General features: G+C 35.8%; 1 protein-coding gene across 2 annotated transcripts in view; it reads right to left on the bottom strand.

The window, feature by feature from the left end:
• Nucleotides 1-2,190: 2,190 nt before the first annotated feature.
• ACAP2 (ArfGAP with coiled-coil, ankyrin repeat and PH domains 2) overlaps nt 2,191-27,106 on the bottom strand; it is a 58,312-nt gene continuing 33,396 nt past the window's right edge. The window contains exons 10-24 of one of the 2 annotated variants that reach the window (XM_030455972.1): nt 23,321-23,433; nt 20,673-20,693; nt 17,426-17,477; nt 17,216-17,316; nt 15,911-16,016; nt 15,298-15,506; nt 15,016-15,085; nt 13,618-13,712; nt 12,074-12,258; nt 11,163-11,255; nt 9,818-10,005; nt 9,376-9,485; nt 8,296-8,406; nt 7,987-8,048; nt 2,191-3,208 (exon numbers count right to left, since the gene is read on the bottom strand). In XM_030455972.1, the coding sequence (XP_030311832.1) occupies nt 3,105-3,208; nt 7,987-8,048; nt 8,296-8,406; nt 9,376-9,485; nt 9,818-10,005; nt 11,163-11,255; nt 12,074-12,258; nt 13,618-13,712; nt 15,016-15,085; nt 15,298-15,506; nt 15,911-16,016; nt 17,216-17,316; nt 17,426-17,477; nt 20,673-20,693; nt 23,321-23,433 (1,620 nt within the window). In that variant the 3' untranslated portion in view covers nt 2,191-3,104. The remainder of the gene's footprint in view (nt 3,209-7,986; nt 8,049-8,295; nt 8,407-9,375; nt 9,486-9,817; nt 10,006-11,162; nt 11,256-12,073; nt 12,259-13,617; nt 13,713-15,015; nt 15,086-15,297; nt 15,507-15,910; nt 16,017-17,215; nt 17,317-17,425; nt 17,478-20,672; nt 20,694-23,320; nt 23,434-27,106) is intronic. The other variant, XM_030455973.1, reaches the window with a different exon arrangement.

The following is a 27,106-nucleotide window of genomic DNA, read 5'->3' as shown; positions in this document are numbered from 1 at the left end:
CTTCAGTAACTTCTTGGATTAGGTCCTCACTGGTAATGAGGATGAAGTCTGCAGCATATTGATGAACAACTGATGAAATGGGTTTAGACTGCAGGATGTGTGCAGCTTGTAAATGCAAAGCAAGACTTCTACCATCTACTGCCTTCACCCAAATTTATGGGAACAAATTCCAGCATGTCTAATATAATTCAGTGGCATGATTCAATATTATAATTCAGAAATTTAAGCTTATATGCACTGTACTGGCATTAACATAAAATATGAAACCTTATGAACAATCAAAACCATACAGAGCACTACAGAGACACCACAGACAATTTTAATCAACATGCAGTTATACCTCTCAAATCAAGATCCATTAGAATATATGTTGAGCTCCTTGACATTTCTCAGAGGCCTTTGGAATACATAATTTAACTCTGGCTAGGAAGAATACTGTAAAATCTTTCAATGGGCTACCTAGTAAATTATTGTGCTAGCAATCTATTGCTTTGTACCTCTCCAACTAAGACCTATTGTACGTCATACCTAGAGAGAAATATGAACTGGAAAGTTTTCATCATCTGGTACAAAGTACAAGTTATGAACTCACAATGGAGCCTTACTGTCTAGTATTCTAGTTAAACTCAGATTCATATTTTATTAAAAATTGAAGTTTCTTAATATTACTGAGCAGAAGATTAGCACTTGAGTCAGAACTCAATATGGAAATTCAGATCTTCAGAGTACTACAGAGAAACATACTTTGCATTACTGAGGGCTGAATCCTACAAGTTACAGAGGTCCTGACAGTGTTTGGTAGGACAAAGCCCTCAACACATTTCATGCAGTTTAGTGGCATATTCATTGTTGCTGATGAACAACACCCTAACATACATATTGCACCTGACCTGAAAAGAAAAACAAAAGGAGAAAAATAATAAAAAAAAAAAAATAAAAAAAAAAAAAAAAAAAAAAAAAAAAAAAAGCTTTAACTGAATTTTATACTGGATGTCCTAGCACACCTAAAATGACTGGGGAACAAAGCTGCAGGTTCAGTAACAACAAACCTACATGCTGAACCATTGTAACCCCACAGTTCTGACAACAGTAATACACCTGTGGATCACTGATGTGGGTATCTGAAGTGTCTCAGACATTTTCCCAGCAGCATGGACGGAGACAGTGATTATGCCATTAAGCTTTAGGTATCTTTACATCACAGCCAGTCACACTATGTACTGCCTGTCAAGTAGGATGCAAAAGACAAATCTTTAAAAAAACGCATTTAAAGTGTTATACATAGTCATCTTACATATCGTCCCATCTATACACTGGGAATTTCACTTTACCTAAGATCTACTAAAACATCTGCTGCTGTTAAATACTGCAGATTAGGAAGTATATTATAATTTCATAAACAGCTATTTAAAAACCAACTTACTAGAAATTACTGCTCACAGGTGATACATCTAAGTTTCTAATTATTCAAATTAAATGCACTCCTTAAATGAACAGAATCTGCTTTTCCTAGTATAACCATGCATGAAACAAGATTCTTTCACTTGCAATAAGAATCTACTAGAAAATTCTGAAATGTTATTCAGTTTGCAGTAATAATAATCCTGATTTGATGCATTATGAAAAATTATAAATGTTTGAAATACCTTGTTAAAATTTAACATGCCAGTAAGTCTAATTTCACTAGTTTCCAAAATTTTTTAACCAAATTTTGCTTATCCTGGCCAGCTTCAAGAAAAGCCAATTAATTTCTTAAGTATTTTTAAAACAACAGCTTAGCATAATACCATGGCTATCACGGTTGTCAAAAACTCACACTGATACTATCTTATTGAATAATTTCCCTGAAGTTGCCCAGTGGGCAGACAAATAGAATATAAAGAATTGCATCTTCTGGTTTGGGGCTTCAGGTGATTACTATCTAGGTATTAAATAACTGGACATATAAGCATGCATCTAGAGACACCATTTATACATGCACACCAGCAGAGTGGAGCTCACTACAGAATAAAACAAAAATGTGTTGCTGCCCTTAGGACACAGCTGGAGACTATGCCCATGGGTACTTTGCAAAAACATGCTGCAAAAGTCCTGTGTTTTCTTGTGTACACCTTAGTTTAGACAACACATACACCTACACCTCTTTGCAGAAAAGATACTGCTTCCTGATATAGAGGAGTGATTGCCCTAAATTTAGGGTGACTGCATTACATACTATATAATATATCTGCTTATTACAGTAGTGAGAACACTAAAAAGAGATGGTAACTAACAGCCTTCATAGGATTGCTCTACACAGACTATTATCTCAGTGTTTATTTTCATGTCTCAAATTTCAAGTTTTGATGTCCAAAGACTCGCAAGCAAATCCCACATCACGTCCAGCAAGATGACATTTATTTTTCATAAAAGGTTCCACATGCTCATTAAGAAGTCTACTTGCTGCACAGAAAGTAAGAAAACCAAATTGCTCTTCAGAAGTTTGGTCCTCCAGGACATACATCTACTGTGACTGACCTGCAGTCACTAGCGTAAAGGCAAGCCTGGTGTTAAAAGTTTGCACTGAAAGAGAGCTTGTAAAAGAGCAGAAGTTACCACGTCTTGTTAACATCTTACTTCTAATCACAGTCAGCATAAGAACAAGAGAATCTTTTAAGCTGCAGGCCCACAAATAGAAGGACAACTCAGTAAGTCATTACCCAATTTCCCTTCCAAACAGTACCAGAAAATGCAACCCAGACCTTGTTGTCAGAGGCACATTCTGTATGGCAACAGGGAGACAGGTGATGGCAGCTGATACTAACTCAGGGTCTGATCATCCTGCCATCCATCCAGCTGTGCCCTGCAGCTGAACCGCAGACATGCTTCGTACTGCTAACAGGCACTCGTTTTATACTGAGCTACCAGGGATTCCTTTTTTAAACATTTTCTTCAGCTGCTGAGGTATATGTACTGTAGAACATAGAACAACTTCTACATCTCCCCAGCTACCACAATCTAAAGCTACATTAGAGTAGTCATTTCATCCAAAATGCATATAATTCATTCTTTTGAAGTAAAAAAGACTTGTACTATAAGGATCAGGCTCTTTTCTTCCTTGTGACTTAAGACTTCTGGGAATCTGACTGGTGGAAACGGTTTAGCTTCTCTGGATTATTTGATGCCATTTGAGAAAAGTCACGAAAAATGTCCTGATAAATTTCATCTCCTAGGTAAAGAAAAGAAAAGGGAAACAGCTTTAAACATTTGTGACAGTTAACATCACCAACCATTGCACAAATGCCCTACTGCACTACCAGTTACTGCGTAACACTCATTCATGTATAAAGATTGCCTACGGATGAAATGATGCTAATGTGAATTTTTGGGACTGTTTACTTGCATGCAAGATCTGTAGAAGCAAATTAAACAAAGCCAAACTATACCTGATATAGTACCTCGAAGGCAGCCACACAGAGGAAAGTTCAGAGTTAGAAAGGAAAAATGAAAGCATTTTAAATCAATACAAAAATAAAAATGTTTATTCGCTATTAAAGAATAAAATCTTCCTTTTCACAAAGTGCTAACCAAGATTCTCTTCATAAGAGTAGAGTTATGACAGAAACAAAGATTTCCTTGGAAACAGAGGTCAGAAGTCTTACAGCAGGACAGAACTGTCTATGAAAGAAGCAATCAGCAAGCAACAGTATAAAAAAAAAATCTAAGTAAATTATTGTTCATAAATTCTTTCAGTCTATTACTTCAAATATAAATTTTGACATGCCTTACAAAACATTCATTACATCTTTTAGTTTTATCTCTAAGAGTGATGACGGTTTCCTTAAACTTTATTTTTTTATTTTCACCCTTTGTGCCTAAACACAACCTGACTACTAGTACATTTTCCAAAATGAGGGATGGTACCAACTTCCACCAGGCTTATTTCCATCCCCCTCCCTGTCTGCACAGGAAAACATTCAGGAATGGTTATTTCTTGAGTCATTGCCTGGTCACTCTTCTGCCACTTCAGAAAAGATATTTTCACATTCTTTCATCTGCTGCAGCATTTTGGGCCTTGAGTTCAGGTTTTGTACCAAAGCATTAACAGTACTCTACATTGCCTCCAAAGATAAGCACCTAAATAATCTGGTTTGATCAGGAGCTACGTGGCCTTCCAAATTTTACTGCTTTTCACAGATGGCCACGCAGGATTTATGATCCCTGCACTAGTGTTCTTTGCTGATAGCTTGATTAATAGCATAACAAAGTAGTCAACCCAAATTCTCTCTCATCATGTATGTTGTGAACTAAGATTGCCCCTACCCCTCCACTGATTGCAGAAGAGAAGTATTATTACACTATTTTTTTTGTCCCAAAGGGCAGTTTTTAAAAGGATTTTTGTGTTTAAAAGTTTGTGCTATAGTGAAAAGTTACACTGTTTTGGTTTTCCATGTTTTGATGCACATTTCCAACATCAGAACTATTATTATTTTGGAGATGAGACTCCATTAATTTGAAAACACGTTCAGAACCTGTAACTGACCTTCAGAAGTATTTAACAACCATGGCATGAGGGTTTATATAAAAAAGTTGTAACACAATTCTTCCCAGATTTAAAAGATCAATACATTGCATACTGCTCTGATAGGACAAGTTCTACTAGTGAAATTCCCTTTTGGTTTTTTGGTTTTTAGATTTAGTTTCAAGCATATTCTAAGGATTAAGGAGGCACAGGGAACATTTTTTTGTAACAGTTTCTGATAAATGCTTGCACTGAGAAATAAACACAGAATGAAGGGAGTTGTAACATTCACTAAAAGAACAGCTATGAAGAGCACATATCAGAATCAAGTTCGTATGATAAAAGCAATTAGGCTTTTAATACACAAGTGGGTTCCACTAGTGAACTATTACTATAGTTCAAGTTTGCCATATTTGTTTCTTTCGTATTAACTTTAAAGAAAAAAAGAAAAGCTATTTTGCAAGATAGTTGGTGGATCTGTTTTTGGCTCTATTACATAACAAAAATATTACATACAAAAATAGACTAAAATAAAGTGCCCCTTTAGTTTGTATGCTGCATTAAAATACTTAATACTGTAAACCTTATAACTATTTTAAAATCCTACTTTAAAACTGAATTCCCTTTCCAAGCAATGTTTTTCCTAAAGTGCAGATTTTATGTACAAAAATACTATAACACTGCTTTACCATTTAACACCAGAGTAACTCAAAAGGCACACATCATACATTCAAGAAAAGATAGGAAGAAAAAGTAGCAATACTAATATCAAATAGTTAGCAAACATAGTGTAGCACCAGAAGATGAGCACTCAAGTATTATACAAGAAACAGTACAATGGTGCATATGGCTTCTACCACCTGAAAATAACTTCTTGTGGAACAAGCTGGTTTCAGCTAGTTCCCATTCTAGAAATACTTGGGAAGACCAACTGTACCTTGCAAAGCAATATTTACATTCTCTCAGTAGCACAAACCAGACAGGTATATTTAAATCAGAAATACTAATGCTGTTAGCTACCTTAGTAATAGTTTATCAACCACGTTACTGAAGAGGAGGAATAGGCAGTTGGCTTCACTCTGATGACAGCAAACTCATACATCAATATTTACTCTCACACAGCCCCCAGAAACATACAATTGCCCTGAAAATCCTTATTTTCTTCTAGAATAACAATTTTGGAAAAGAGGAGTTCTAAACTAAGGGCAGCACAGATTATTTAACATAAATATGCAGAGAAAGACCTGCCTCCTCTACAACCACATGAAGGCATCATACCTTGTGGCAGCAGAGAGGCTTTGTGCTTACAATTACACACTTTTGACAACTCTTTTAGGCTAGCAGACATTAACACGTAAAACACTGCAGTATTTACTTCAGTTTTAAAAAGAGACTTCAGAAAACAAAGAAGTGAGGAAAACAGGGCTATGCTACCAGAGAAAAAGCAAGATATCCTGGCTGGGACACTGTGCTACAGCTTGTGGTCTGAATTTTAAAAATTACTCCTATGACACCAGACACATCCCAATCACCCCCCTGATTTTAAGCCAGCTCCATCCCTTGTAGCAGCTCTACTTTCCATTGTCAATCTCACCTGCTTACACAGATCAGATACTATCTGTAAAACATCTGTATCAGATTGTATCAACAGCAGTCTCTAGATTACACTCTAATACAAACTGACAAAAAGGTCAGGATACTTTCAATGAAAGAATAGTCAGCTCATCTACCTAACTGAACAATCTGTCTAAAAATATATTTTAAACAAGCTGTCAGGAGAAAATACTCATCTCCAGTACACATTCATTTTCATGTAATTAGTGCCTGTATTTGTTACAAATGAAGCATTGTACTAAACTTCTGTAACATCTGAGTTTTCTTGCACAAACTACAGAAACACAGTTTCTGGTTTATAATTTTGGATTTGTGACAGGCCCATTAAATTATCTAAAATATTAATTCATTATTTAGCACTAAGTTCTTAATTCAAAATACCTGCTTCCCTTAAAATAAAGGCATTTTACTATTTGGAACTGATATTGTTTCTACCTCTTAAAATAAAATTGAGTAAACTCAAAAATACTTCAATATGTTACCTTCAACATGTCAGTGAAGTAGTATGTATTATATAAAAAAACAGCTATACATCGAAAGCAGCTAAACTGACAACAGAATTTTTTCATATATGTATCCTGCTGGATTTTGAGTCAGGAATTCTTCCTCATTTAAGCTCATAATCAAGTTCATACTTCTAAATTATCTCTTTCTCTGTCCAGGAAAGCATTTGAATTCCTGAGAGTCTACAGTAAATTTATTCTTTTAATTTGAATTTCTGAGAAGGTCTGTTTAAAAATAAATTTAGAAACATCTACTCTTGAGGAGAAACTTAAGGAAATTAATAAATAGTGTTTATTTAATAGAGTTAGTTTGGGATATTGACATGAGACTCAGTGTTGCCCCTTGAGCACATTCCAGTCCCAATCTGGTAAAACACATAAGCACACATGAGCCTTATGAATCAGTGGAAAAAAAGGGCTTTACAGAATGACCCAAGAGTACTCAGCATGCAACCTTAAAAACAAGTTTTGCCTTTCACTGCTGACAGGTACAGTAGCATTTTTTTTTCGCTAACTTGACAATGAAGTGTGCCTTCATTACCAATATTTGCATGAGATTAAATGAGGTTCCTATGGAAGTGTACCATAATAGAAGAAATGGTTCATATAAATATCCACCAGAACACAATATAAATTTAGACTGAGTTCTTGAGGATAAATTTGCTCAAATTCATTAAGTTATTAGTATCTTTGCACCAGCTGGCTCAAATATCTGCCAATTTAAAATTTTTAAAATTTTTTTTAATCAAATGGTAGGATACTATGCATACAATACTACACAACTTAAGAATGACTGTTTTGTTTCTTATTTGTATCTTAAAAGTATTTATAAATAAAATTTGAGGAAATAATACTTCCCTTTTTCTTTCTGGAGTTACTTTGAACTATTTGATGCAGATTTTTACGTTGGTGTGCCAGCATTTTTTCTTAAAAAAAGAGGACAATAACATAGGAAGAAGAATGGTAACCTGTAATATGATGAACTCCTCAACTGTCTCTGAGCAACCTGTATCAAAAGGCTGCTCTTAAATAAGGTCAGGGAAATCCTAACATTATGTGAATTTTAGTTGAAAGTCAATAGGAGAAGACCGTGCACAACTACCACAAAACAGGTTGTTAAGGGCTGTACTAACTTAAATTACTATTATTATGAACTCTGTAAACAGTCTCCTTCTAGGTCCTCCAAATACTCTGACAGTCACACTGGTGAATTTCAATGAAGCTTTAACATGTCAGTTTATAAAAAACATTGTTGTGTGAAGCTACTTTAAATTTCTCTCAGATCCTAAGAATCTAATTGTAAACTGATAAATTCCTGAATACACTTCTTGTATTGCATTTCAGTATGGTTATTAGTGGAGTATTGACCTGGCTGTCCATAGAGTCCTTCTGATTCACGCATTTCTTCATTCATCCTTGCTAAACGTAACCTAGGATTTAGGAAACAAAGAAGAACAACATCACTTTTAAAAGCCCAAACTCCGCCCCCCCCCCCCCAATCCTGCAATTCAACACCTACAACACACTCCTCACTCAACCTCACATCACACATCCACAGATAATGCACTCTCTTTTGCTCTCCCTGATTTTATGTAAAGGAATGTCAACATTTTTTTTTAAACTTGAAACAGAATAGGAAAATCTAGTTACCTAATTAAAGAAAAACATACAACTTACAATGTTACAATATCTGCATTAGCAGCTTCTACTGCTATACTCAATGGGTCTTTCCCATCTTCATCTGTGGCATGCTGGTTTGCTCCTCGTTTTAGGAATAAACACACTTGTCTGTTTAGAGAAAACATTTAAGAATAACTTTCACAACAATAATGGAAAAAAGCAAATAATTTAACCTGGATGCAACATTTGGTATTTGGCTTAAATCATCAAAAGCCTCTTGAACATATCAAAATCAGTGCTATTCATCTAGGATAACTAAATTGTTAAAGTAGCAAGCAAAATCGTTATTTAATCCACATTAGAAAGACAGCCTAAGTCAAATCAGGAGTGCAGAAAGGAGCTGTAACCTTTAGAATAAGTGAGACTATCTTCCTGAATCATCTTAAGTTACAGAATAAAAAAACCCTCATCCTTCTCACCATGACAGACAAGAACCAATGAGCAGGATAAATTGCTACAGTACAGAACAGTTCACAGATGCTTGATTTGTCTTTCTTTAAATCTTCACCTTTATAAACAGGGTATACTGATGAAGCTTAAAGTCTTAAACTCCCCCAGGCTGCCAACTTAACTCTCCAATTAGAATTCCTGCATGCATGTTTGGGTACCACCAGATTATCTCCTCACTTGAAATGAGCTGGAACAGGATTTCAGTTACAAACCATGAATCCAAAACACAAGTTATAATGCAGTATATTTTGAAATGAGATGCTCTCAGGTAGGATTAGTCAGAAAAAGTATTGACCCTCACACACCCCTGTTTTTCCTTTTTCTTTTTTCTTATTTCTTAAGAAAATGAGAAAAACAACATGAGTTTTCACCAAAAGTTCATGGCATTTCAAAGCATTATGAAATACATGCTTTTACAAGATGGAGAGAAGTGTTTATAGGTGCATTTTGCTAATGGATAAGACTGGCAATTCGAAATATTCTTGCCTTCATCACCACAAAAGCTTAAGAAAACCTAGATCACATGAAACACACTAAAAGGCCTGAATAGTTAGGGAAATTAAGTAGCTTCACATTAACAACTATAGTAAAAGATGTCTCTTTACAAATTCTGGATCAGTGAGTTACCCAGTGTGTCCTAAAACTGTGGCATGGTGGAGGGGTCCTCTTCCTTTTATGTCCCTGATGTTGACATTGGCCCCATTCTGCAGCAGGAATTCACAAGTAACCAATGAACCCTATGGAATCAAAGCAAAGAAACAATTCAGCAGCAGATCTCTAGAAGAATAACAAAACCTGTTCTGCCTTCTCACTACTGACTCATGTGACAAAGGAAACAAAAGATACTTGCTGCCATATAACATTTAACCTCTAAGTTATATAATTTGAAAGTATTAACAGAAAAAAAATAGTTCAGACACAACTTTGACAGAACACTGTAAAGATAACTTCAGCATCACATTATCATTCATTAACAAAGCCAGCAGTTCCAAAGGAACAGTGACACAGAAATAACTCAATTATTTCCCTTTCCCTCTTCCCACATCAGTTGGTGCTGTACATCACATACCCCTCGCACTGCCTGAATGAGTGGTGTTGCTTTGTTTTCTTCTATGTTGACCCAGTTTACTTCAGCTCCATGGGCCAATGCTTCTGCCATATCAGGAAGATTTTTCTCAAAGGCAGCTTGATACAACTGCAGTCCTGGGTTAGGCTGTTTGGAGTCACAGAACACAGGAGACTCTTGCTTGTCTCCTTCTGAAAAGGAAAAAAAACCCCTTGCTTATCTGATCCTTGTTTTCATAAGGTACATCCTGAAATTCTCACCAAAAAATGCCTTACCAAAAGGTAGCTCAGGTTTTAAAGAGCACTATGCATTGTTGCCCCATTCTGCCCAATTCTGCTACAAGTCTTTGGTATTTGAACCAAATTCTTGTTCTAGACCTTAGGCATGGCCACTTCAGGGCATTATTACTGCCCAGAATCAGTTCTCCCTACATGTGTTAATATCCTTCAACCTACCTATTCCATGCCATTTCTAAGAAATTGTATTAGGTTAGAAGCGTGCTTTATCCCATACTGCAAAATATGAGTAAAACTCATTTCCTGCAGATATACACTCACACAAATGTATCTGTATCTGCAGCAGCTTGATAAACCTGAATATGAAGCTAATACTGCTCTGACCTAGTTTTCATTAAAGAATGCCATTGTCCTTTACCAAGCACTTGCTGTGACTAAAATCTTTTGGACTGAAGCATAATCTTTTTTTTCCATATCAGTAAGTTATATAGAGTGAAGTCTGAGAGATAAAGATACTGCTATATTTACGCTTTCAGGAGTTACAGCATCTTAAGTTTCTACACCATATAGTCAAAGAAAAGATCCAAGCCACATGCTGCTTGCCTACAAACCACAGCTGTGGATTTAAAACATACCCTAGAAGAGTGCTTTGATGTAGAAGAATAAATTTGCTTTACAAATAAATACATGTTATGGATATTTTGGCAAGACAGACATCTGTCAGCCCAGCATGCTACTATTAAATAGCAAATAATGTCAACCAATTTATAGAAGTTTGAGTAAAGCAGGGGTAATATTAAAAGACACTGTGAATTCCACGTAAGGAGAAAGCAGAAAAATTAAGAACGCTCAAGTAACAAGTGCCATAAAAGCTCTTGGTCATGGTTATCTGACTGGGAAAAACACTTGTCTGAACTCATTTAGAGGGATTCAATGTCATTCTTGCTACCATGCCTGGAGAGAAAGGTCAATCAGTTACTGTCCTTGCTGAAAACATCTTGGCCAACCAGGATAGAAGAGAGATGAATGGTATCATGAAGTACTGCTCTCTTTGAGAGCATACTACCAAGAAGTGATTACATTTTCCTCTTAAAATGCAAATCCTAACACACCTGGTTCATACAGACTGTTAGCTGATACAGTAGAGGCAAGGTGTTCTCTGCTGTCATCAGCACTCTGCTGGATCCCACTGTCACTGCTTCGTACTGTGTGGGGGAGAAACTGTAATTACTATGCAGACTGTAAGTTGTATACTCTTGACAGATACCATGATAATAAAACAAGCTCTTATACTTGGTCCTGAATACATAATTTTTTAAAGATTACCAGTAATTATTGAATATTCTTAACGCATCCACAGAACATTATGAAGTCACATACTGAAACCACAGCATTTATAATAAGAATATATGTCAAAAATTATTAGAAAGAAAAATATCAGGAGAAGTAAAAAAGCTTAAATTATTTCATGAAAACATTAAGCAATGCAGTAGCCTGGAGACACTGGATTAAAGGCAGGGAGATGGCCACAACACGCAATGGATCACTAGTGCAAATACTGAACACGCCATAGCTGTAGTACTTACTACTACGTAGTTTTGAAGAGGTATCAAAGTAGGAGAAGAGTGAATCTAGTTCATCAGGACAGAACAGAGACTCTCGCCTCGCCTCGTCGCTACTTACAGCAACCGCTGGGACATGCAAGTTAGCAAAGCACAAAGCAGGCAGTAAGGAAGGGACAGGGCAGGAAAGAACGTTATTGGAAAATTAAGAAGGATGAAAATATGGAGGAAAGAAGGTGGTTAATATGTTTCTGAATGGTAAGCATCCCACCTCCAAATTTTCCCCCACCTAAAAATGCACACCTCTGAACAAGTCTTTTCTCCCTTATACCTCTGAACTAGGCTATGACACATTACCAGACATACTTAGATTTCTCTGCCAGAGGCAGGAAATTAATACATAATTATGTTAATTAAAAAGAACATCATTAATGTAGTTAATGAGAGAAGTGTGTAAATACCTTTTTGGGATGTTGCACCTTGTTCCCCTGCAAAAAGGGATTTTTCCGGGCCACTGTGTCTCTTTGCTTCCTGACTTTCAGGCAAAACTTTTGTTCTAGATTCAGGCAGAGATGCTGATGCAGGCTGCTTCTCTACAAACTTTCTTTCCACATATTTTGCTCTGATGTATGCCTCTTTCTCCTGCCTGACATATACAAAGCCACTGGAGTTAACAAGCCAGTATTTTCATATGTTCATGTATTAAAAGAACATCCATTGCATATCAAAGCCAGTGACCAAATCTGACAGTTGTTATTACACAAAAGACATCTTCAGAAAAATGAAGCACACACTGCTTAACTCTTCCTGTATTCATGACTGAAGTTTGCATAAGGCTCAAAAGAAAGTAATTTTGTTAAGTTCATATATATACAGTTCATTTTTTTCCAGGCAGACGCTTTAGAAAGTGGTATGTGGAAGAAATAAACATTAGCTTGTGTTACCTAGAATAGACTATTTCAGTTGGAGGAGACCTGCAACAATCACCAGGCCCAGCTACCCCTTCCTGGTGTTAATCCTTTATACATGTTTTACACTGTTAATAACCAGTTATTATAACATATATTTAGTTTCTTAGGTAGAAATAAATTGCAACATTTGTTAAAGGAACATAAAGATTGTGCAAGAGAACCAGAACAGTAATAAGCCACAGGCAGAGAGTCACCAGTTCCATAATGCATACTAATACGTTTTTTCTTGTAACCTGAGTTCATCATCTTAAGACATAGTCAGTCTTAAGACCAGTCATGACAAACTGATGGATCAGACTATAGAAATGCTGCTATTGCAGCTGCTGAAAAGCAGTTACCGCTAAGAGGAGTGCCTAGCAAATCTCCTACATGCTGTTTATTAATTAGCATTGACCAAAATTGCCAACGCTTTACAAAACACTGTTTCCTATACCACAAAACTGCCTGACAGCAAGAAGCACAGAACTGGAAAGCTGGTAAAACACACTTTTAAAAGAGATCTTCTACAGCAGAACAAAACATTAGAAAAATACCTTCACTTGCAAATTAGCATCAGACAAATGGAAGACAGCAGTAGTCATTAGAAGGTTGCAGTAAAGCAGCAGAGCCCATGTGCATTGTAGGCAGAAAGCATTCTGAGGATCAGGGAACAAAAATCAAACTCAAGAACCAAGTCACTATAAACAAAAGGCAGAGCAACAGGCTCTTTCGAAGAGCATTCACAGACCTAGGACAGCTGGCTGAAATGGTACAAACTAGACAGGAAACAAAGTCAATGTGCTCACGTTGATAACAGTGCAGGACACTGCAGAGTTGTCACCAAAAGGAGAGGGTGAGATCAGAAGAACAAGTAAACAAGAGACCAAAAGGGAGCAAAGATAGTCAGAAGAGAGGGAGAGCAAAAACAGTGGTGAGAAGGGGAAACAAAGCAAATCAAAGCAGTGTTACACAGTTAAGTGGCAGCATCTTTTAAAGCTGGAGGCTGAAGGAAGTACAACAAGAAAAAGGAAGAGGTACTGCAAGTAAATTTCTACCTTTGGCATCCAGGCTGTGGCTTCTTTAGTCCCACTTTTTCCAACTTTGCTTCATATATTCTATTTATAACATCATTTCCCAATTCACACATGAGCTATGCAGCAAAATAAAAAAAATTAAAGTTGCAAGAGGTTTTTCTACCTGCTTGTTTTTAACCTTAGTCTGTTTTGACACGTTAGTATTTTGACTTGTAGAAGTACATTGCAGAAATAAACATGGGTTTATCTCATGATAACAAAACCATTAGTGAATAGAGACACCAAATTCTGAGCACAATAGTAAAAAAAAAAAATACAGAAACTTTTTAAGTGCCATTCCCTTCTGAAAAAGGACTGCGAAAATGACCATCTGTCACTCAAGAATCTTTCTTGTGCAATCAGAACAACATCTGCACACCGCACTGACAAAGGTGTTATTTTCCATCAGCTTTGCTGGTAGCTATTCTTATCCCATTGACAAGAGAATTCCATCAATTCTACTCCATCTTATCCAACAGACATTTTCACTAAACCTAATCTGATCAAAAGAATAAACAGCCTGCAGATGCAACTTTAAGAAGATTTTTGGCCCATAAAGTCCAGCTCACTGATGGCAATGAACGGACTTCTTGCTTCTAATATCAGGTACAATATTCAGTTCTGGTAACTAATATAAACAGGACAAGGGGTGCAGGTCTTGGTGGTGGGTTTTTTGTTTGTTTGTTTGTTTCCTCACATGGATATTAAAATTACTTAATCAGAAGAGAAACACCTCCTCACACTGTCTTTTGCTAGCTCAGCACTGAGAAACAATACCTAAGTACCAGAACATCACAGCCAGAAACAAATGGTTTGCTTCAGTTACTCAGTTGCACACATGCATCCATGAGTGAGTTATTTCCGCATTTTAATATCTCATGATTTTCATAACCATGGTTCAAGCCAAAACTTTGGCACACAAATAGCACATAAGAGCAGTTGCATGAATGTTCTCCTATAAATCAGTAAGAGTACAAAATCTCACTGTAAGAGTTGGCATCCGAATTTTTAAGTATGATCACGTTGTAGCACTTCCAAAAATTTTCAGCCCATTCTACTATGGGTCTGTAAACAGAATTCCATTTATACATGTTGAAAGCACCAGATGAAACTTACTATTCAAAATGCACTTGTGAACCCAAAAGCATCACACATTGTTCTGACTTGCAAGTTTGTAACAAGTGCTACTTGAATGTATTATAAGAAAATGCAAATTAAAAAAACCTGCACAAACATGCAACTATAAGCACTTTTGAGTAGAAAATTTAGGACAAATTGGGTACAAATGCAAGTTTTCTACATTTAGCTTCCTGATACTGTGGCTTTAGAACAAATTGTCTAGGTACCAAATAGCAACTTGTTTCAAAAGTATTCTCATACCTTTAGAAGTTCAGGTTCCCATGAATCCAGAGTTAAAGATCTTACTTTTGAAAAGTGGACTCCCAAGCTCCTAAACAGCATGAAAAAAAACATTAATCTGTAGCAGCACGTTAGTCCTATCTCAGGCAATTTTATCATTCATTTATGCAAATAAAGCATTTTAATTCTATTTACAAACAGGGGGCTCTAACCTTGCTTCAGTACACATGTGAAGAAGCAAACACCACTCTTCCTAATTAAGTCAATGAAGAAATCAAATACAATTCTGTAGAGTTCCCCAACCTGTGTATCCCAGAGCACTCAATGCACAGTGTGATTCCAAGGTTGATACTGGCCCAGCGAGGATCTGCCAAACCACAGTCACAGCAGGCAGCATTACCAGCAATACACTGAACTCGCTGTAGAGCACTTTCTCCCTTTAACAACTTCTCTTTTGTCTCGCTGCCAGATTCTAGGCTTCCAGTAGAAGGGGATGATTTCTTTTCCTGTTTCTTAAAAAAATAAACAAAAGACATATAATAAATTAAAGAAATATAAGTCCCTACAGATACTGACTGCACTAGAATCCTAGAAATGTAACTTCTAAATTTAAGGCCAAGGAATGCCACAGAACTGAAAAAATACTGAAGAAAGAGAAAACTATGTACTAGAACATCCAACAATCCTATGCATTTTAACCACACTACAGAAAAATCTCACATGTATTACCCAAAGTACATTACTAAAATGAAATGAAATACAGATTAGATGTATATCCTTCCAAATTTCACTGGATTTCAACTGGAAGACAAACAATGTTTTCTTTTTTGCCCTCTCCTCTCCTTAAAAAAATTCTCTATTTTTAATTTTTTTAGGATTTAAGGAGGGTTGTTGTTTGTCTGGCTTTTAAACTCACCTCAGATTCATCCCCTTTCTCTCTATATGCTGTAGCAATACTGGTTTGAACAGCCTTAATCCATGCCTGTCGCAGCTTTTCCGAGTCAGCCTGCAGCATGCAGCTTCTGTGACAAATACACGAGTACTCAAATTCAGAGAGGCTGACCAAGCAGCAAACACCAAACGACACGTTCAATAAAATACAGCAAGAAACTTACTGAAGATTCTATGAGCACAAGTATATTGTTCAGTTGGCATCATCTAATAAAACAATTAATTTTGAGAAAACAAAGCAGCTGACTCTTTATGAACTGCAAACTGTTTCAAAACCATCTGCAGGGAATACTAAAAAATACAGATATGACTCTCCAAATTACCCAGAGAACAGCTTAATTTACTATTCACTTTCTTTTCTTACTCCAAATTTTTCATTTTTATGTCCTCACATGCAATTTACCTCCATGACTAATGACACAAGACAGGTATCAGTGCTGGAAAATAGCGTGACCAAGAAAAAAATAATTTAAAGCTCTTTGACAAAGAATTAACAGCTTTTCACACCAACAGTCAAAGGAAACTGGTCATAAAATATAAAACTGTTCCAGTACTTATGGGTTGAAAAAGGACAGGCAAGCAGGAGCAAAATGCACATTAGCATGAACCACAACTGAGGATGCAAATATTGGGTCAGCAAACTATTAAGAAGAGAAACATAAGTAGGAGGGGGGAGTATAGGTAAACCTACAGGGAAGGTTGACCTTACATCAAAGAATTAAGTACTACCATATGTCAAAACCATTAACGAGAAACCCATGTCCTGTGCCACGGCTGCAGCAGGACCCCCATACTTCTCCAAATATAACCAATGTAGTACAATGCTAGAGCTAAAATAATATTTTTATTTGGGATTTTCATTTAGTGCATTCTAAAATGTAATTTAACACTATGGAGATGAAACTTGTTAATGTTTCTCTCTCATTACATCAATCAGAAATTTGGAGAAACAGATCTATTTCCCACATTATTAAGCAGCTTGATAATATCAGCTACAACTAAGCCCTAACAGCTTCACAGCCACAAGCCATTTATGCATGAAGCACAAGAATGCATGTTTATTTTAATGCCAAAAGTAAACTAAATACTAGAAACACTTCTCACAGTATGACCTCGCCAAAATTTCTGAAGACAGAATTGTTCAGATGATTTTCCTGGTTTGATCTATCCCATGAGAAATGTAAGCTTTTATTAAAAAAAAAAAACAAATGCATTTTTATTTATTTAGGTATTTGTTTTAAAATAAACGTGCTTCATCACTTCTCCTTACTTCGTTGGAGAAACCACCTCAAAACAGAAACGTCTTTCTATGTCTTCACAATGTTTTACTGTGCAAAGCCTCAAGTCTTCAACAACTACTGTGGGATTATCCTAAAATACAAAAATTAACAAAAGTCACATAGAGGAAGGATAACAAATAATCACATGGAAAAGTATGACCCACGCCCCAAACTATCAAGAGCCAGTTTTTGATACCTACCTTAAATTTCTTCTGGTACACAAGTTGGTTATTTTGTATTGAGAACCAGCGCCTATTCAAATAAAGAAACATCCAGAGAATATATAATTGATTTTAAGGAGCTTTTTGACAAAAATGTGCTAACAGAGTCTAAAGAGAGACTCCATAAAAGCATTAGCAGAAGTAATGCTGCAGTCAGTTTTGGCAAGTATTTCAGAGTAATGAAAAGAGAAAGCAGAGACGAAACAGCAAAAGAAAGCAAGGTTCAAATAATTTGAGTCCTAAACAAATGTATTCACGTTATGACAACATTAGTTAAGCTAACAAACAGAACATTTTCATTTCAAAGAACATTTAATTCTGTATTTTGGTAGCAAGTTGCAATATTAAGTAATTGTTTGATAACACAAATTCAGATAGCCTGAATAAAAAAACCTATATGAACTACTCAACTTTTGAAATATTTTGGGGAGTAGAACTAAGAAATAACTTTCTAAGGCACTGAGAATACTGCAGTGTTGCTGTTGCATGTAATTTTAATGTCTGTTTTTGGCATTTCTTAAAAACATTAGATGGTAAAATAAAAATTGCATTAAAAAACAAAGTAAAACCAAGGAAAACCTTTTATGTATTATCCTTAAGCCTAGCTTTGTAGGAAAATATCAAATAGAAGATGTAATGAAGGCATCCTATAAAATCCAAAAGATAGCAAAATGCATAAAAACTCTTCTGAACTGTATCCTCCCTTGTCAAACTCAGAGGTCAGAAAGGGTGCAATTTATATAGAATGAAAAGACTATTCTGGAAAAAAAATTGTGAGTACCTCAGATTTAACAACTGCATTTTATCAGACCACTGAAAATTTAAAAACAACACAAACAGCAAACACAACAACCCCTTTCTAGCTTTTCTGAGGATGCACAAAATACAGGCTAACAAACCATCACTGGTTTTGAACTGGCAAAAAACCAAAGTAATAAAATAATTCAGTCCTGAAGTGAAATTTAAGTTTTTTATTTTGGTCAGGCTTATATTGTGAACCTGTGTTTATCATAGTCTAGTTCCTCAGTTATCAAATGCCCCACTGAGACCACACATCACTTTTTTTGTGTTAATAATTTTGAATGGTAACAGGATAAAAAACATTGTATTGCAACAGATCTTGCTATTCTCCACAGGCTGCTGAACTTCAAGCTACAGTGTACTACAATTAGTAACAAGAGAGCTCCATATATTTATTCAAACCACCACAAGCCACTGATGAAGACAAGCACATAAGGATAGTTAAAACTTAAGAAACATAAAAGAAAGTTAAGAGTCAAATCAGAAAGGCTAGTATTTGTTAGAGAAGTTAGTACTTAATAGACAGATGAGATTCTACCTTTTAACAATTAAACTTTTCAAATGTTGTGCAGATATTCTTAATTTTAAAAGCAACAACAGTATCTTCTTTTAATACTGGATTTCCAATATAACGGGGTTTTTTTGTTTTTTGGGTTTTTTTCCCTTAAGATAAGTGAACAAATAATGTAAAAAGTCAACTATTTTTTTCAACTTATTAACAGCAGTAGTTTTGGTCAGTGTTATTTAAAAGGTATCACCTTTACCATCTGTTAAAAAACCCAAAACCATAGATGCAGTAACTAAGCCCCAAGTATTAACATAAGGCAGGTTATTCCTAATATTTACATAAGTAACTGGAAAAAAAAAACAACAACAAAAAAATTCCAAACAAACAAAAAAATCCCCAAAACACAAACACAAAAAAATCCAACAGACTAGAAAAAGAAACTCAGGCTCTTCAATGTGCTTTTTTAAAACATCGTACTAAAATATTAAAATCAATGCCTAAATGCAGCCTTGCCCCAAGTTATCATGCAAAGGAGTAAATCCCTAATAATGACCTAGTGTAATTAACTTCATTAATACAATGTTTCAATTGTTCTACAGATAAATATTTATTAAGTTATGAAGCAAATAAGCTCCTATCTGACCAATGGCATAGAAGTGAGGACACAAATGGTGTCCAAGTTTGTGTCACCTTTGAAGCCTAAACTAGAAGTTTTCAAAGTACTCCAGTCCCTTTTTTCCTACTAGAGAAATTAAAACTGTTTAAAACAGATTTCCAGTCCAGCCAAAAAGTGGGAAGTTTTTGATTTATTTTTGTTAAAGAAATTACTATTGAAAAAGATCAACAGTTTGGAACGTAGTTTAACTTGTAGATTACACATTTAAAGTATACATCAAAAGAAAATACATTTTATATATTTTATGCTATTATTGAGAAAAAAATATGGCAGACTCCCCTCCAACATGTCAGCACCACAGCAGTTTCATTCAGGCCAATACACTCGAGTTGTTTCATATTAACCAAATACAATCAGTAAGCTTCTCACTACTGTAGGGAACAGGCTGCTGGGGGTCCACAGCAGCAGTGAGGAACTGCCAGGATACAATAACTGTACTAAAAGTGCTGCCATAGGGTGTTGAGAATTAATGTTCATGAACTGTTGGGCAACATGGACAAGAAGTAATGACTATTGTTAAAAGTTTCTTTAAATGTGCCATTCTGTCAAAAACAGGAAAGGAGGACAGTGAAGGAGAAAACATACTAGAGGAATTTTAAGGTAATTTGCACTCCCTCACTCAGTAGTGCTTACATATAGCTGTTTGAGTTGAGAAACTGAGTGTTTTCCATCATCTGTGCCTGCAGAATTCAAAAGAATACTGGCTCAATATGAAACAGTACAAAAATAACTTATAAACATTTTCCAGATTGAGAACTGAGAGTAATTCCAAAACCACATAAAATTTAGATCAAGTTCTACATAAAAAATGAATCATGCTTATTGATTCTCAAAAGAAAACAATTTTCTTCATTTTTGGCTATCAGGACACAAATAAAACAGAATGATTAAGAATGCACAACATTTAAAAGTCACATGTCTATTTCCAATGCAGTTGGCAAAAAAATCTCACCAACTTCAGCTGGATAAAGTCAAAACACTGATCTTGCAGGCTCCCAAGTTCGAGTGCAGACACTTTGTTTCAATTCCTTTTTAGCTAAAACTAGCTCAATCTCTCTAATTCTTTTAAAGGTGTTAAGCCACAGGTATACTGGCATCCCAGGCAGAATCCTTCTGTTATTTTCTTAGACTGAGCCACTTATACATCCATTGCAAATAATCAAAATTAAATGCGAGGTTAATTAAGAGCTTTTTGCGTGCCAAAGAAACATTGGGAAGGCATAAAAGAAGCTGGTTGGTACCTGATGTGATCTGGCTTTTTCCTGTCATGTGAAAAAATGGGGTAGGATTAAAACATAAGGGAAAGGAGGAGAAGGAATGAAAAATGCAAAATGAGCAAAATAAGCAAAGTAGCAGCATGATCTGAAAACACAGCAGAATTAAAAAGGAAAACATTTAATGCATCCAACCTAAAAACTACTTGGAACACACGAGTGGATGATAAATGCTTATCTTCCTACATTCATTTATTCATGCTATCTTTCTTCATGATATGGACTTATTTTTCATTGGAGTTTCTAGGAAGCAAAAGAGCTTTCCACCTATTGCTCCACAATAATAAATGCATCTGATTTCAGTTCCTGATGTCTCAAGAAAAACTGTGGACAATAAGATTTACCTTCACAAATAGATACACATTCAAAAAATATTTCTATACCACTAACTGTAAGACTTTCGTGTATAAGGATGTAATTATGATTCCAAAATATATTATCTAAAATATTCATGTGCATTATATACTATCCATTTAGTCACAATAAAAAGAGGCTGCAAATTTTCTAGCTCTTTCACAAGAGAATAACAGGGAATTGCAAATAGCTCTTCTGTTTAAGTTTGTACCCTGCTCAGACACTCTTGATTTCTAAATCCAGTGTCATGAAGAAGAACAGCAAACCCAAGAATAGGAAACTTGAGACAAAAGCCCAAATAACTGAAGTCTTCAGACTAAACACAAGCTGCCAGCTTCTCCAGGAAGAACCTACAACCTAGCAAGAAATTAGCTTGGACTGTAAACAAAACAAGTTTCCATTCATTAGAACTCATTCATCACCCTTCGAAGGGATGCAATATAGAGTTTTGTTTTCTTCTCTCAGAGCAACCAGACTTTTCCCAGCATAATCCACAATGGTGCCCATGGATTCACTGACTAATACATGCACACACTCATTGAGCAAGAAGCACCAGTTATCTGATGTTTATCTAGAATCATACTGGTGTGTATCAGAGAAAATCCATTGCACAGTTTCCTTTTCTCTTTTTTAAAGCTGGCAAGTATACATCAATAGTGGTAATTGCAATGGTATTTGGTGCCTTTAATTCAGTCTTAAAGGAGTATTTAGGAATTCCATTATATGTGTTCAAGCCTGTAATTTAATCTAAAGGAATGCTATTGGGTACCTTGATTTAATTATGATTTTTCCACATGTATTTTGGGTCCACTTAGATTTCCAACATAGAAGCAGCAGTTTTTATTGAATTATACTCCCTAATCACCTTAAGGTAAGATACATGTGCAGTATTACTAGGTATGAAGCCACCTGTCTCTCAGTTACCTTTCCACACTCCTGTCCTGCTCCCTCCCTACAGGGCAAGGTCTTTATGCTGCTGAAAAGAACACACAGAGACTAGTTGGACTTTTGCCTCCAGTCACTTACCAAGAGGCTGCAGTCAATCCTGCAAAACACCTTGCAAAAAGAACCCTTTCAACCTGCTGATAACCCAGTGAAGGGCCACCTCTTGCCCTGCTACTGCAGCGTGCTCAAACTAATGTTTCACTTCAGACCAAGAATGCACTTTTGAAGCATACACTGAGTTGTGTCCCTCAGCTGTCCTTTAATGCCTTGCAGATTTGCCTTGGAGTACTCTGAATTTTGTTTCGATTAAATTCTGCTTGTATTAAACTAACATAGAAGGTACAGATGAATAATCAGGACCAAACTAGAAGCAGTCCAAAGCAAATCCCTTACACTAGTTACACATGACTTGAAAATACAGCTATAGTTCCTTGACACTATGGGCTTTGTAATAGTCTAAGGATTTAAAGGAAGCAATCCCAATTTGTTATATGGACTTGTGAAGTTCCAAGATGCTCAAGGAATTACAGAATATTAAGGCTGGAGGAGACAATCTTGAATCACAGCAAACAGTTTAACAGAAGCTGAGCACCAGACAGTAAAAAGAGCTCTGTATCACAACAAATGAACTTTAATTTAAATAACTGTACCCAACTACACTGTAAATGCTACAGCATATATAGTGTTTCCTCAAAAAAAACATACAGTCTTGGAAGTGCAAATGAAATCCTGTTCAGGGAGAAAAATATTTAAACAATAGTAAAATATACAACATACATGACTAGCAATATAATTTGAACTCCCAACAGGACCACTAAAACTACTGAGCAGGAGTCACTGCATAGGACAGTAATTGGAAAGGGTAACAATTACATGCTTATCTTTCAGGAAAAATAATTCTAATCCCTCCCCATGTTTCCCTCCTTCCCATGGTTATAAAACTTCCATTTTACTTAATTTTCTAACACTTATTTCCCCAGCATGTAGATTCACATATGTTCATTGTGTACAATCATAAGAATTGCTGTTTCAACCCCAAAGTAAGGCCAAAATGTAATTACAGATCTGGACTGCACACAAAGCAAGCTTTCCATAGGACTTCTCCAGATTAAAATACATTCCTAGAAAACAGGCTTGCAAGCAACCAAGACAGAAAATAAGGGAAACACCTTTGAAGTGCCATCTCTACATTAATTAACAGCCACCCAAATGCTCTGTCAAAAGTGTGGAATCAGTGAGTTTCGTAAGTCAGACCAGTATTTATCTTAAAAAGCAGTATCTTACTACGCTAGTAAATAGAAGTTTTGGATAATTACCTGTTCCAAGTCTTGAAAGCATTGCTGGCTCGCTTAAACAGATAACCTTCCATAACAATACCATTGGCTGCATCTACATTGTATTCTAGTTTGGCATCATCACTGGAATAATCCTAGTACAAAGGAATAAGACAGGAAAAACATTGCACTTTCAAATCAAGCTTTAAATACTGGCATTATTAATTTAAAAAAACATCTCAGAATGATGTTTTGTTTGCAACACTTATGATCATCACTCTAAACCCCAGAAAGTTTTTTTAAAAAGCAGTTTTATGAAAGCATTCCAATGCATCAGAATGCTGCATTTTTTTTCTGTACCCACACACAAGGAATTTCTTGCTCAGTTATTGGTGATGTCTATGGGCAAGTAGTGGGCAAAGGTTACTGACAGCACATCTGATGTGCCATCTGCTCAGTCTCACGTATATTCCAATAAAGGACAGAGCAAGGTAGAGGAAAAGAAGCAATGTGAGTTAGGAGTCAAAACTGGAAAGCAATTGCAGTCTGTTGCAGACAACTATGTGGAGCCAGTCATGCTTTAGTATTCTCTTCAGCTCTGTGACAAGTGAGCAGGATACTTGGAAGACAAGTAACCACATAAAAACAACGCTATCAGTTCTCTCTAAATTCAAGTGGTCAGGGTGCTGGCAATGATAAGAGCTTAGCAGTATTTTTGTCTTTATGATCTTGGACAGGAATATGAAACCATAAGTAGGACTAGGGTCTAAACATTTCCATCAATCTAATAACAAAAAATAAGATCTATTAGTTAAAAACAGGTTCACAATTTTTAGAAAGCTTAACTCCTTTACATCTTCAGAAAAGGTAGAGGAGACTAAGTAGTAACACATGGGGTGATTATTTGCTTTCAGATCTCATCTGAAACAGCACAGACTCTTCCAAGGGAGCTACAGAGCTCAGGTATTCAGTGAGTGAGAGGCTAACAGCTGCTAGGGAGGCATGTAAAAAAGTACACATGAAATTACATCAAAAGCCATGTCCAGAGATGAGAATAATATACGTAATACTATTTCACTATTAGTAAACATATCCTTGAAGTAGACTAGCAACAAGCAGCTCCTTGCCCTTAACTTGGTCAGAAGAGACATATCACTGAAAATAAACTTTCAATACAAACAGGTTTAATGCTGAAGATGCAGGACATCATGAAATGTCACTCTACCATGCATTCAACGGGTAGCTTTTGTAAATTGCAAACATCAGCTTCGGGTGAAAAGTATGCCTGTAAGTATCTCTTGTGAACCTTGCTCTTTAAGAATTTTTCTGCATCTCTGGGAAAAAAAGGCTATAACAACAAAAAAATAATTATCAGCTTCAAAACCGATACATTAGCCCTTAGTAATATTCCTGCCTGCACACAATTTCTCTTCTACATGCAGATGGTTTGGTCCAATCCAAGTTTAAAGACAATGAAGTGGTTACATATACCGAAACAGACCCTTTACACTCCCAGGCCAGTACAGCACCAAATTCTATAAAATTACTCACAGTAAATGAAGAGATTTGCTAAATTTGAAGTGTTAACTTTAGGTAGATTTTTAATAATTCAGAGGCAGAAGATCAGTATAAAAAAGGACCACAGAAAATGGCACTATTGTATCATTAATATACACTGATTGAATAAACATACAGGTTGAAAATAAAAGCTGCTCAAAAAAAAAAAAATCACAAATTTGTGCATTTCTTATCCAGCATTTAATGATTTTTATTTTCTGCCTCTTTTATAAATCAGAACATGCTGAACATTAATGTCTTCATGTAAGCAAACAGCCAAATATCAGAGTACAACTCTGTATTTCACAATTTACATGGCATACACAAACACTCTTCAAGTGCTCTAAGTCCCTCCTGGTTTGTTTTTTTCTTATCACATCCAAAAAACAAACAAACAAAAACACCCAAAAGGAAAAAAACCTTAAAAGTACAAACTTGGACATGCTGATGTCACATGCCCCCTCCTCCCCAGCCTCCCCCTCCCAACACTCCCCCTCTCCCCCCCAGGTAAATTAATTGCTCTAACTTACCAGCTCCCAAACATAATGAAACCTGCTAAAGATTTGCATTTTCCTGCCTTAGTGATGCCTGCAACTCCTTGTCTGGTAAAAGACAATATGCGTTCCCTCAGTCTTTTCTGTCCAAACTACCATGCAATCATATTTTCCCTCAGGTCTGGAGAGCTGCTGTGGAAAACCCAACTGTCCTTTCCAGTAAAGACATTTACAACCATGACAAGAAAACTCCTTTTGTATCATTTATCATGATACACTCAGTTCAAATTGTCTGGAATTCTGAGCTTTCCTCACAAAGGGCATGTAGAGCCATTTTCATTGGCTTCACTGACTGATTTCCACCTATATAGAGCAAAGGCACAGAAGTATACAGACAAGTGTTTAATACTTTCCTAATGATACACATCAGACTACCTGCTAGGGAGAGAGTAAAGCTTCCATATGTTTTATCCATAAAAACCTCATTGATAAAGTTGCCATCAGGTGAAAGATGAAAAAACAAATACACTTAATTTCAATTCAAAGGATAAAAGTAGAAAAAGGAACAAGATAAGCTATGTCTGATCTTATAGTCTTAGCTATTTTACAAACAAAGAAAATGAAAAAATCAGTCACATTATAGGTTATTTTTATCTTGGCTCATGGAAAAGTTTAGTGAATCACAAAAAAAAAATAATCAGAGGGTGGAGAGAAAGACATCCATATCTTTCCAGTGTCCTAAGACAATCACATGTTAATAAACCCAGCCACTTCGTGATTCAGAATTTTGTATTCCTTAACCAAAGAGACAGCTGATAAAATCTGAACTTTAAACAATTTCCTAATTAGGAAATAATTAGGTCTTAATTATATTTCACCTGATCAGAACTAAGAAAATTAAGTCATTATTATGAAAATTAAACTGAAGTGCTATATCACATATTTCATTCAGAAGGAAGGAAAATCTATGGCTTCTATTCTGATACACATCTCTCAAGGTTGGACAGCTACCAGAAAAAAAGCAAGTCTAAGTGGGTTGCACAAGTGAAGCATACAGGGTGCTTTCATGCCCTTTATATTTTTTTCTTTAAATATCCATAAGGGATGGCAAACCAGCTGGCAATGGAAAAACAACTTTCACATCCCAAATTTATAATAATCTGGTAGGTCACAGCTTACTATTCTTGAAAGTATAGTTGTTCATATCAACTTAGCAATTTATCACACATACTGGAATAATTTACTAGCCTGTATGCTTTCCTTTTCTCTACATATAATTTTCTTGTTATTAAACCAAACTTCCATAGTTTTCAGCAGCAAAGTTTTCAATTTGCTTCAACTATGAAGATAATTAGCAGGCCATGAAAGCTATTGAAGACATTTTACCAGTAAGTCTTCAAGGACTGAGTATCAGCATTTTAACACTGATTTCAGTGTTTTTACTTTCAAGAAGCAGAATATGAAAAGTTTTTTAAAAGGTGGTAAACGGGGGAGCATTAAGTACTGAAAAATACCCCCCCAAAAAAAAAACAACCAAAAAAAAAAAATCAAAACTAAATCTAAAAACTTACTCCAGGATATACCAAACAGGAGACAATAATTGTGCAACCTCCCTGCTGTTTAGAAAGTTGTTTCCATTCCCATCCAATCAGCAGGAGAGGTGTTAGTCATGCTTAAGTTGACAGTCCCTTGAGGAAGGGCTTAGCACAGCAACAGACAAATAACAAAGTTTACAGTCCAAGGCAAAGTGAAAGAATGCAAAATAGTCACTGAGCAT

The sequence above is a fragment of the Calypte anna genome, chromosome 9 (assembly GCF_003957555.1).
Source record: "Calypte anna isolate BGI_N300 chromosome 9, bCalAnn1_v1.p, whole genome shotgun sequence".
Classification (NCBI taxonomy): Eukaryota; Metazoa; Chordata; class Aves; order Apodiformes; family Trochilidae; genus Calypte; species Calypte anna.
Note: the sequence above shows the minus strand (reverse complement) of the source record. Positions and strands in the feature narration are given on the sequence as shown.